Below are 13,229 nucleotides of genomic sequence, written 5' to 3' on the forward strand. Positions count from 1 at the left end.
GCTGGAGTAGGGTCATCCCAGAGCACACAGCACAGGATTGTGTCCAGATGGTTCTTATGGTTCTTAAATATCTCCAGTGAGGGAAACTCAAAATCTCCTTGGACAATCCATTCCAGTGGTCACCCACAAAGTAAAGCATTTCTTCCTCACGTTCAGGTGGAATTTCCTGTGCACCCCTCACTGCCTGTTGCCTCTTGTCCCATTGCTCGGCAGCAGCGAGCAGAGCCCGGTCCCTGCTCTGACCCCTCCCTGCAGACACTGACAGACACTGATGGGGTCCCCTCTCAGTTTTCTCTTCTCAAGGCTGAATAGGCCCATACCTACTTTAGTTCATTTACTCTAAAATGTTTGTTTGATTGAGTGATCGATTGATTTATTAGCTAAGTTGCAGACATCAGCTATAGATGAAAATTAGGTAACCTGAATGCTCCTGAGAGAAGCTGATACTGCAGCCTGGGGAGATGAGAATAGGCAGGTCTCTCAATTCTCATAAGAATAATAAGCATACTATTATCATAAGCATAATATTATCTTAATAATACCATCCTTAATTATGCAATTACATGGAGATTTTTCCTCATATGGTAACAGCGCTCAGTGAGCTGCTACCCAGTGTAACAAGCAACTATTCAATACTTCACTCTATCCCAGAAGATACCCTTGCACAGAACCCTGCTTGTCAAAACTCTTTCCTCCCAGTGACATGCTCTTCCATTCAGCAGACAGAAAAAAATTGCACGTACAGAGATGGCAACAACCACTTTGACAGTAGTGAAGATTTAACCCCCAAAGACAAAATTCCCAAGGATCTACTGTACAGTCCAATTTGCATTGCTAATTATACCAGAGGATCTGCCAAACTTTTTCTTCTGATCTTGCTTACAATTCCCAGTTTCATGTGCTCTTCTAATGAGTTCTCATTTAAAATACTTATTATTTCTTCTGCTATATTCTTTTTGTATGTTAATTATGAATGGATACTTACTTGTTCTCCATTTAATCTCTGAATCACTTGCACCTCTTTTCCTTCCATCTTATAAATGATAACCTGGCCAGTGTGATTGTATCGTGGCTGTCCTGCTATGTACAGCACACCTCCAGGTGTCAGTGCTGAATTCACAGTATATCCTAGGGAGAAGAAGGAAATCAAGATGCAATACACACAGAATGCATCAGATATACTTGCTGTGATTCAGAGCCTTGTAAGGTTTATTCCATATTTAGTTCTATTCATGGTAGAGAGCAATAGCAGTTAATGAAAAGGCCTTTTTTTTTTGTTTATAGTCTCAGAGTGAGGAGCACCCCTGGGTTATTAAGCCTGTTCCCAGGCTGGTGAGCCATGTTCACTTTGCCATTCTCACACAGCACGAGAAATAACTCATGAATAGCTGGTTGAAAAGCTACTTTCAAAGAACAGTTGTCCCTGGCCCACTGTCAAACTCAGAGTCTTCAATAAGTGATCCTGGGGATGTTTTGAACTCTGTTGTTTAATATTAACAACAGTTTGACAACTTTGGTGAAGGAAGACTTGAAAAATTTGCCGTGAAATTAAAACTGAAAGAGTTGCAAATATTACGGGAATTTACAACCTTAATTTGAAAACTACATTACCATATTAGAGTTGTAATAAAAGGCAACAGCTAAAGGCACTTGGCAATGAAAAAAGCTGTACTTAGGGAAAAACATTAAAATATTCTAGCATTGATTCTTTGTCAATGGAAGTATGACTTAAATGAGATAACAGAGGAAACAGAAGCATGAGGTACAGAAAGCAAGACCTAGAGGAGAGAGCAAGGCCACTGAAGCTTTTAGGCAGAAAAATAACCTGTCAATATGCAAAACATTATTATTAAAAAAAAAATGTTGGTCTTGCTGGTTTTGTCCATTGAGTGACAGAAAACAGCCTAATTTTAAGCAAATATTTGTACTTAATATTGCACAAGGCTTTTTAACTATCAAGGCATAGAAAAACTTAATAACAATACAAGAGGAATCTGTGAAATATTCTTTGAACAAATTAAACGTCTCTCTTGGGAAAGTCTAAATATAGTTAGGTCTGTGTTTGGACTTGTTTTCTAGTTGTAGGAGTTGCTATTTATTTTTTTAAAAGAACAAGAAGATCAGAGAGTAGAATTGCTCCCAGGCTCCTGTGATATAAAATATTCTGCAACATACTTCTTTTGAATGACTTTTGAGAGATGTCTTGTAGCATTTTTTGAAAAGTGCTGCAAGGTGGGCTATTTCTCTTACCTAGGTAGGCTGCGAGAGGTTCATTTCTCTCTGAACGCCTGTCACGAAAGGTGTCATTAGTTGGCATGGCAATACCAGTGTCTTTCACCATCAGCACTGTGCCATTCCAGTCATATGCTCCAACTGCTCCAAGCATGATCCAGTCCTTAAGGAGAGTGAAACAAAAAGCCTGTTCTCTATGTGAATCATCTTTTGTCTATGTGAATCATCTTTAGACATCCGTGGTTCAGGATGCTCACATTTGGGTAATGCTTCCTCCGTACTTACAAAGTTAGCCTTGCTTTTCCTATTATGGTATGGATCCTACAATCATAGGGTCATTGAAAGGCTTGGGTACAAATATCCTGAAAGATCATCCAGTTCCAACCCCCACTGCCATGGCAGGGATGCCACTAACTAGACCAGTTTATTCAGAGACCCATTCAACCTGTCTTGGAACACCTCCAGAGGCGCAGCATCCACAGCTGCTCTGTACAATCTGTTCCAGTGCCTCACTTTGCTCCAAGTAAAGAATTTCTTCCTAACATCTAATCTAAACCTCTGCTCCTTTAGTTTAAAATTTTTCTCCTTGTCCTACTGCCAGCAACCCATATAAAAAGTCATTCTCCCTCCTTTTTATAAGCCCCCTTTAAATACTAGAAGGATGGTCTAAGGTGTCCCTGGAGTCTTCTCTTCTCCAAGCGAAATACCCCAATCTCTCTCAGCCCGTCTTCACAGGACAGGTCCATCAGCCCTCTGGTCATCTTTGTGGCCCTGCTCTGGAACTGACTTTCAAGTTAAAACATTGCCCCTGGTTCTGTCACTCAGGGCTCTAGGAAAAAGTTTTTACTTAACCTTTCTTAACATATTTTTAGGCTATTTTCCTGATAGAAAGTGCTATGGGAACACTAAATTTAGAGTTCATGTGAAGTTTATATGTACTCTCTCAAGCTTTTTTTGTTCATAGATGCTCTTTACATACATTTTATAAATTTTATAAAAAAGGTAATTGGATTACAGGACACTCCAAAACTTCCAACAGCAAACAGGACTATACAAAGAAATCCAAAACACTTATTCCAAATTCATAGAACCACTAGCAAAAATCTACTTTGTAAAATAACTTCTATTTTCAAACAGTCTGTTTACCTGAGAATAATGAGCACTGAAACCAGCTTGAGACATTTCCATTTCAAAAGAGGAGGCCTGCTGATCTGTTGTTGCTGTTAAACAGAAAAAAAAAAATTAAAAAATAAATTTGTTGCAATCTGAAAAAGTAACTGAAAAGTGCTGTGAAAATGATCATATAATTGCAAAAGATAGCATAATTAAATAATCTATTTAGTGACTATAGTTTACTATACAGTTTTATAATAAACACAGAAATAAAGACCCATGTTGAATGCTACTATTAAGTATGGGAATTTCCATTTTAAGATCATGTCTCAGAACTTGTCCAACAAAGTTTCTGGGCTAAAACTGACCAGACTTGAACTCAGGCTGATGGTAAGTATGTTTGGAATGTTTGATTAATATGGTTAAGCCATTTTCCACTTGAGCTAAGTGAACAATAAAACACCAGCCATGTAACCCTGGCCTTGTATTCAAGCAACTAAAGTTTTGTAGGCATCTGGAGGAACTTTAAATGAAAAACACTTGATGTTTGTATGAACCTTTGCAAAAACAACATAGGAAAATCTCTGCTGTCCAAGATTCATAAGCTTCAGCAAAGTGCTTGGGAATGATAATCCTGCCCAGACAATTACATGAAGATCTGATTCTCTTAAATGACTTTGTATAAAAAAGTTGTATCAGGTGATTTTGTACTAGCTTCAGTATCTTGTCAAGTAGTCATATGCATGTTATTAAACTTTGATGGGCTGTTTTTCTTCCAGGTAAACTTGAAATATTGTCAGAGAAGAAAAAGCTCTTCCTTTTTCTCTACTTGAATAGAAAGATAAGCAGCCTATAAAAGATAATAGTCAAGGACTATTTTGCTACTCTAAGTGGCCAAGTAAGGGAACTATATTCTGTATGTTGATTCTTCCTTAAGAGCAAGATATGCTAACAGCAGTAGAGGCAAGCTATGAAATCTGCTCTAATACTGGTCCAGGAAGAGTTCACAGTTTGCTACCAGCTGAGTGCTGCAGCAAACCTTCAGCTGTGTGAATGAAACTGAGCCAGAGCAAGCCATGGTTGCATGAATTTCAGGCATCTGGACTATTAAATACTACTGAACTTTTCATACTCGGGAACTAAACCCCAGCAGTTGATTCCAGGGACGTGATGGCTTTCCTAATTGTCACAATTACAGCCAGTCGTAGGAAGGAGACATGATCTCAAATACAAAGTGTTTGGCATACAAACGAAGACTATCATGTTTCACAAGATGTAGCTGCTTTGCTGAGTCTGAACAAGTCATTTTTAGGCATAAAACTCTTAAGCTGCACATCTGCTGATAAACAATATTTTCATGCAGTAAAGGATGCTCCTTAATGAGCTGAGAAAGACAGGATTCTCAGCCTGAGGCAGAGGACAAAGCTGGTACTGTTGGAGTGTGCAGCTCAAAATACTACTTAGATAATGGCCCTTAGCCTAACTTTCCATTCAGATTTAAACTGCCAAGCATCTTACAAAGGATATTTTGTGAAAAAACATTTGTGCCTGCCTACGGGTTGGATAAAACATAAAATTGCTGTTAAAAGCAATGTCCATGCCATGAGACACAGAGGCATATGAAAAAGATTATGTGTAAAAATCCACTGACTGTCAGCAGGGGTTTTTGTTGGATTTGATTTTTCAAATCTCTCTCAATTTTTCTTCGAATTTTTTTAAAGAACCAAAATGAAGTTAAGAAATCCAAGAAAAAAAATCAAATGTAGGACTATACTAGCAAGAAAACCAGATGATCATGGGTTAGTTGGGGTATGATCTGGAAATGTTTTTTACCTAAAAGAGGGCAACTTTCTATTATCACATTAAAGCAGTTGTGGTTACTTACCCTTTTAGACTATTGTCTTCACAAGCTCCAACTCCTATGCATATAGTCACATCTGTATCTACTATTTTGATGCCTATTATAAAATATTTTTATAACTAGCACGGAAGAAATAATAGTATAATAAATTTCACAGAGCAGAATGCATTTCAGAGGAAGGTAAAACCAGATGTTCTTCTATTTGTTTCAGTTGTAATATAGGCATAAAGTAAAATTTTAAATAATGTCATACCTTCCAGGGCAAATATTCTCTCTCCAAGTGCTTCAACAATGGTTAAAAGAGCTAATTCATCTGAGACATTGAAAAAATGCTTTTCAGTAGGCTTACTGGCAATTGATTTTATTTCCTCTACAAATTTCTCAGTACTTAAATTTCCTCTGCTGTAGCTGCCAAGAATCTAAAGAAAATAAAAAAATCCCAAAGAAACAAAAAATAGTCAAGCGTATTATTTCATAACCTGTTTAAAAAGATATCATTGAGGTAAGTTGTCAGAGAATGGTGGAAAATCATATCTAACCTTAATATGTTCTGTTAAAACCTCTCTCAAATTGATTTGAAGCCATTCTTTCTCAAGGAGAACAGAACTCTATGATGGCTCAATTGTTTTTTTGAAAATTTCATTTGACAGGAAACAAAGCAACAAAATGGTGTGCCGTCTGCTATCCTCAACTGTGCTTTTCACCCCTTCTTCACAAAATTGTAATAATTCATTCTCTGATTTGTTGAAGTAGGCCATAATTTAAGGAAAAACCAACAAAACACTTCCCAACCCAGAGTACAATTTCACTGGCTTCTGCATAACCACCAGTTCTTATCAAAACATGCTACACATGCAATTAATGACAGGTGGATTAGGCACAGAATAGTTCTTTATTCTGTGAAGATTTGCCCTACAAATACATATAAGAACAACACTTCCATTCAGTGTTAACAACTTCAACACAATACAAGACTTTAGATTTGGTTTGCAGTTTTAACAACACTTCTGTAACAATTCAGGATACCTCGGAAAAAAATCACCTCACTTCTCTTCATTCCCAGACAAACAGACATTTTTCATATGAATAAAGGCTCTATAGAGTAAACTCAATTTGAGAGGGAGACATAAACTAAATTCCTATGCTCTAGCATCTCAGCCCACTGGAAAAATTAATATTTGGTTCTAAACAGGGATTTTATTGCTAAAATTGTTGCAGTGCCAAGGGCAACTTTTTCTTTAATTATTTCTAATTTTATGAAGAAAAACACTGAAAATCTGTATGCTGCTGGACTCAACTTTTGTTTTATGTATTTCTTTAAATTAAGTATAACATCTTTCTTTAAGTTTCATGGTTTCATAACGCCTCATTTTACCAAAAATATAAGATAGCAAAACAAAGAAAGATAACAATGGAGAGGCAACAACCCAATGTCCCTTCAAAATTAACAGCAGAAATAGAAGATTTGTGTATAAAATACACAAATATAGTGCAGTATTAACACCAAATCCATTACTAATGCTTTCATATTTCTTGATATGGTTTAACCTCTTTCTCATTCAGCTACTCTTTAGCATGCTTAGACATGACATACATGACAGCTTTAGAGTGCAAGCATACAACACAGACATAATGAACAAGTATTTTTTGATGGTTTACATTTCCTTTTTTTAAAAAACAGGTAATGTTTCTATAGAAGTTGCTTAGAATTTTATTAGTCCCTTTGCTCAGTGTTGCTTTTAACAAAAAGGATTTGGTTTAAAACTGTTCCTCAAACTCTTCCTCCTTTTTCCTCACAGAGACACACACACACATCATCACAAGGAAGACAGACAAATTGCTTGTCTTATTTCCTACAAAATCAGAAAGCAAATTTTTAATGGTTTTTTTCAGCTTTTTCCTCTCTGAAATAATTATATTTCCATAAAGATTCTGTGAGATGAACTTCTAAAACTGAAATTACATTTAGAAGACGGAACATGCTTTTAACATTCTGAATTTTCCCATTAAATTTCACTTACAGCAATAGCAAATCTCTGAATGTTTTCATCTTCACAATCATCAATCACTTCTTGTAATCTGTAGTTGTCATGTGATTCCCCATCAGTCACAATAACCATTACTTTTTGTACTCCTCTTCGTGCACCGTGAGCCTCAGTAAAAGCTTCTTCCCTAAAGGGACCATAAAGTGTTTTAGAGAAAAGCAATGTCAGCATTTAGCACATGCATCATATTTGCATAGCCAACCATAAATTACAAGATTTTTTATTAACTAGGAAGCAGGAAATGGAGATTAATGTTAACCATGAACAAACAACTGCAATTGGAACTTACATGACAGTTCACAGCCAAAGTTTCACAAGCATTCATTCATCATGCACTCACTTGAGAGCAATAGCACAAAATACAAATCTGGATAGTGAAAAATTCTTCCCCTCTAAAAATAAACTTCTGGCACTTCAAAACTGCATTTGGCATCTTAAAAGAAGACCCAGACAACACCCTACCTTTCCAAAAACCCATGCAGAAAACCCTCACCTACTTCCACCCTACAGCAGCACCTTCAAGTGGTCAAACTATTTACTCAGCTACCAGCCCACCTCTGCACACCTATGTGAATTAACCCTGGGTGCTGGGGACGTGGCAGAAGTAGGTTGCAGGTAAATGGAGGCAGATTGGGGCGCCCACTTGAATTCTACAGTTGCAGGTGGGCAAACAGGCTCTGAGGTTTTGGGTAGCTGTTCGCCCAGACTCTGGACCTAACAAGGCAAGGTTGGATTAGGGCTCTGGAGGACAAGGAAGGAAGCAGGGCTTCCTCTTTTCAGAAAAATGCCACTGAATTCTAGGACTGGCCACATGAGTGAAAGCTGAAATTTACCACTGAAAATGGCCAAGGGGGGAAGACTGTGAGAACAGAAGAAGGTTTTGATGACAGTTTCTGTATATACAAGCCTGCTGTAGTTTGTGGTGTGCAGGGGCTTAATGAACTAGATGTGGTTTCTGAAAACTTGGCAATTCTCAACTGGCTCTGCTTTCATGAACTTGTTTGAACTCCTAAAGCTTCCACTCCTATGTCAGGAAACCCTTAACATAAAAGAATTCAATTATACACCACATCAACAAAACTTTGGTCAGATAATCCAATCGTTCATCAGAAGGATGCTGCATATTTCATTAAATAGTTGTTTGTAAAGAGTGAATGCAATCTTTTGTACAATAAAAGCATGCTTTTGTGACGGAAGAAACAAGCCCATAAAAGAAAAAGGATACCAGGACAATGCTGTACAGTTTGAAATTTCCTGAGAGATTGACATTTACTGTCAGTTCTGTGAAAGTCAGATTTCATTTTTCTCATTTAAGAAGCATTTCTAAATATTGCTATTGCTCCAACAGGTCTTTAATCTCCCAGTGATCGAGAAACTTCAAAGATTTAGGATAGAAAACTTTTATGCCTTCTGACAAGTGTAGGCCCAAACACTATAATATTCAACTTCAGAATGAAAACAAATTAACGTTAAAAATTCTGTTTGTTTTGTTTTTCCTCTGAAAAGCTTGATTTTCCTCATCCCTCTGGTGATATTATGAGCCCTTTGCTTAGGCTTACAATCTTGCTCCGTATCTATTACAATAATTTTCCCAATTCCTCTATTCAGAAGACATCTGCCTTTCATACTCAATTACTCTAGGCGCTGGATAGAGTCCCTTTATCCACCTTCCTCACAAATAACGCTTGCTTAGCTAAAATGACGTTGTACATTAGCCACCCCATGTTTATAACACATAAAATCAGAATCACCACCCTGCCCTGTTTGTTTCTCCCACATGCAGGACAGCATCTCGTGTGCATACCTGGCCGTGTCTATTCCCAAGGCTGTCATGGTTTGTGTGCCGCCCCGCTGGCGTATTCTTGAGGCTGCAGCCATCACATCTTCTGTTGTGGAGTATGTATTGAGGTAAAATTCATGGACTACAGTCTGTCCATACTGAACAATTCCAACCTGAAACACAGAGTTCATGATTAAAATTTACTTCCCCTAAAGAAAATAACCCTGCCTCTTGCAGTAGGGTAAATGCCTGTTTGTACTTACAGCCAGGAGAAGAACTGAACTCTTTGTGTTTTACTCAGGATGAAACACCTATATGAGTTTGAGCAAGACTAGCTAGATGACAGTCTCCTGAAACATTTTTAAGTTTCTAAATTGCTTCTATTAAAAACTGGAATAAAGCCAAAAGCTGTCTCAAGTCTTTGTTTTTCCTGGCTTGAGGCAATCTGGATGGGAGCTCAGATTTCCTCTAGGCCAAGAAGACCAATGCCCTAGCCATCAGTCACAACTCCTCAAAACTATTTTCCTTATGGCATACAAAGTCATTTCTCACTCACAACTCTCTTCATTCCACTGAAATATAATATTTCTATATCCAATAGTTTATTTACTCTAAATTTAGCCTAAAACAGGAAGACCCAATTATTCTTATCTTGATGAAGAGACCAGGGACATCCATGACTTGCATGTGATATGACTTGCAGGAGGTAAGTCGAATTATCACCTGACAAGCACCAGAGGGTAAAACACGGGCTTTGTGATAGGGGATAGTAACGTAAAGCCTGTAGATGACCTCAGCAGAACAAGTCTTTGTCAGGAAGATTAACACATGGGATTGTGCAGTAACCACAAAATGCTTGAGGAAACCTGCTGCAAAACCAAGAGTGGGATAAAAAGATGAGCAATACTCTTAAATATTAATTAATTTCTCCCATTCATCTCTGTCAGTTTTAATATTTTGGCAGGTTCCTGACAGCTTTTACTGGGAAAAAGTCACACAATGTTCCATTAGCATATTTCAATTTTACGTTACACATGGCAATTTATAGGTGTTATTTAGGATAATGCAGTATTGCGTAGCATTTATATCTCACTCATCTATTATTAAAAGCACTCTAGCATTAAGTTATTGAAGATCAATAAGACCTCTGGGATGTTTCTGCCATCATATTACTTTAGAAGTGGCTTAGTATGTATTTTACAATTGCTTTACAGGGGTTTTTTTAAGGTATTTTCATAACCTCTCAGATTCTGCAAAGCATTTGTTTGCTTGCAGCAGAAGGGTTAGAATTGGATAAATATTTCACAGTAAACATCAATAACATGATCATTATGAAATGCTATTTACAAATGATTACGGGACTATAATTATATTGGCATGTGATAGCAAAATCTATTCCACTGATTTTTTTTTTTTCCACTGAAAACACAGTCAAATCTGTAAGAACTAATGTAGGCTCAAACTTATCACAAGTTGCTGCCTTTCAGATATTTGTCTCTTGGAGCTATGCCCTCTTCCATCTGCAGTAGAGAGAATGCAGAGCCTGCAATGTTCCTGTGAGCAGAGGGCTATTAACCCTGTTCAGTGTTTACAGAACCAGCCAGGGCACACTCTGTCTCATCACTCAGAACACTCATGTGGCACTGAATAAACTACAACCTGAGGATGAAATTTTTAACCCGTTCCCTCCAACGCAGCTATTTTGTGGTGTACATCTAAAGTGACACACCACATTATCTGAATAGGATATTGTTATTCTTTTAAAAAGACAGACAGCTGTGAACTGGTGATGAACAAGAGATTTGCATCATGCTTAATTTTCTGCAGGAAGAGCAATGGCTTAAAAATTCCAGTGTCATGCACCAATTGTAGCCAGAGACTACAGTATGCTGGGAAGCTGTTTGGTGTGGCTTCATGGCTCCTCTGCAGCTTTCGAGGTACCAGTAATGAAATAACCTACTGACTGCTGCCTGTGGGAAAAGCATCTGCCAGTCTTTCATGATTCGAGAGACCCATGTTGGTGTTGTCATTTTCCTAAAAAAAGATTACAGACTGACATTGAGTTGTATCATTTCCTGTTTGAAAGGAAATGTCCATGATCACAGCAAGTACACATTTTGAGCATTTCCTTCTCAGGAAGTGAATGGGAAGAACATCTGAGTCTGAAAACTACACTGTGCAGCTTAGCTTGTAAATCAGGAAGGAAGGGGGGCATGTGGTTATCTTATGGGATACAACTGTCATGTGTGACCCTTCCTTAGCACTAGCTTTGAAAACACTGATCATCATCTTCCTCATATTCCTTGGTATCAAAGACGAACCATTCCTCAATAAATGGTAACAAAAAACCTCTGAGGAAATGCTACTAGGCTTCATTTTACAGTCTCTTACAGGATCACAGGATGATCACCTTGCAAAATTAGAGTTATTATCTATTAGACAGCACTGAAGGTTTGAACTTATGTAGCCTTTTCATCTTATGAAAAACTGAAAGTGACACATCTACATGATGCATATGTGTCTTTATGGGACTTCAGCAAGCCCCTAGGAATGATGCTTACAGGCATTGTATGTTTTGATTTACTTGTTTAATTTATATCTGGAAAATGCAATACTGCTACACAGAAGGACATAATTCTGCTCTACCCCAGAGAACCTATTATTTTTCCCAGCAATCCTGACCATAATCTATTGAACATTCCTGTAATTCTTAAGTTTATGTTCCCTTCCCTAGCATTCCATGGCTTTTACATTACACAAGGGAATAATTCTTTAATTGTCCCCAGTTCCTGTGAAAAGTGTTGTACAAGTGATGGACTGTTCTACTTAGAAACAAAGCAGTTCTCAGGGCTATGATTTATTGTTTTCCCATAAATGAATACAGACCCTTATTTGGAAAGCACATTTTGGCTTTCCTAATAAATTATTAAGCTAATCAATTTGGCAAAAAACAACAAGTAAAATAACGAAATGAAAGGAAAACCATTTGGTACATGAAATCATATGTTAGAGTTTTCAACATTGGGATGTGGAGAGAAATCAGGAATATTTTTGGATGTACTGGTACTTAAGGTAAAAGAAAAGCAGAGATGCCTTGGGAAGCATTAATGAAAAATATCTTTTTTCATAAGAAGATCTTTTTAAAGGCATCTGAACAACAAAAATAAATTAATTCTCCCCCATTTTGTTTACTTCAAGACACAAGTTACTTGTAAACCCTTGTAAGACCTTTCTTCATCCTTAATCTTTGTAATATCTCTTAAATACACTTCTGTTCTTCTGAAGACAAAGCTAATCATAAGATATGACATGGCATGACTTATAAGTGTACTGATACAGTCCCTTTGGAGACACAGTAAGGTACAGGCCAAACATCTACAACTGCCTATGCCATACAATAATGTAAAAATAGAAATGGTCTAAAGATTTCTGAAGGCCTTTCCAGCATAGCTTTAAAGCTAGAATTGAACTTATGCAAGTATTCTGCTTTCTTTTTGAGAGAAATACACAGAAAGCTACTCATATGTAAATAGTTAGAAACCTACCCTTCTATAGTAAAAAGATAATTATCTCCAAAACAGTTAAAAATGAGGCAAAAAAAAAAGGCCAAGAGAAATATTTTGATTTTGTTCCAACTTTTACTATTTCTACATAATTCCTCCTTCTTTTTCCACTTTTTTATCATCACTTTCCATTTAATTTTTTTATACCAAAACTCAAGATATGCAGTTTAATCATCAGTATAGTGTTGTAGATTATCTGGAGAAGAGAAAAAGAAAGGGAAGGGAAAAAAATACCATAAACTTTGATTTTCTGCATCTGAAACTTCAGGCTTTCATTTTTAAATCTGTCAAACATGGGACACTGCACAATTTCTCTCAACTTGCTACAAGTCTAATGACCATTGTTCATGAAGGAGGTAAGTGGGGAAAAAAAAATCTCAAAAGCCTCTAATCAAAACACAGTTTTGAACAAGTCACACCCAATCTGCTAAGGAGGTATTCTCTAATCACCTCATTCCTTTCCTGTGCAAAACAATCCTAAGTCAGTGAAAGTCCACTGATTTCTACATTCACAGTAATAAAAAATTAAATTTAAAAAAACAATTTAATCAGACAAAAAATATATTATTCTTCCACTGCTTCTCTTCTTGGGCTCCCAGAGGAGAGAGGATAAATAAGCCTGCTCTGTTGTTTCT

The 13,229-nt window shown here is 37.1% G+C and overlaps 1 protein-coding gene across 1 annotated transcript in view; it reads right to left on the minus strand.

Annotated features, from left to right (window-relative positions):
• The window catches only part of ITGA1 (integrin subunit alpha 1), a 72,272-nt gene that overhangs the window by 23,871 nt on the left and 35,172 nt on the right, over positions 1 to 13,229 (minus strand). The window contains exons 7-12 of the mRNA XM_030237179.2: positions 9,056 to 9,204; positions 7,228 to 7,378; positions 5,460 to 5,625; positions 3,379 to 3,452; positions 2,251 to 2,395; positions 986 to 1,128 (exon numbers count right to left, since the gene is read on the minus strand). Of these exons, the coding sequence (XP_030093039.2) occupies positions 986 to 1,128; positions 2,251 to 2,395; positions 3,379 to 3,452; positions 5,460 to 5,625; positions 7,228 to 7,378; positions 9,056 to 9,204 (828 nt within the window). The remainder of the gene's footprint in view (positions 1 to 985; positions 1,129 to 2,250; positions 2,396 to 3,378; positions 3,453 to 5,459; positions 5,626 to 7,227; positions 7,379 to 9,055; positions 9,205 to 13,229) is intronic.

This window comes from Serinus canaria, chromosome Z, assembly GCF_022539315.1.
Source record: "Serinus canaria isolate serCan28SL12 chromosome Z, serCan2020, whole genome shotgun sequence".
Classification (NCBI taxonomy): domain Eukaryota; kingdom Metazoa; phylum Chordata; class Aves; order Passeriformes; family Fringillidae; genus Serinus; species Serinus canaria.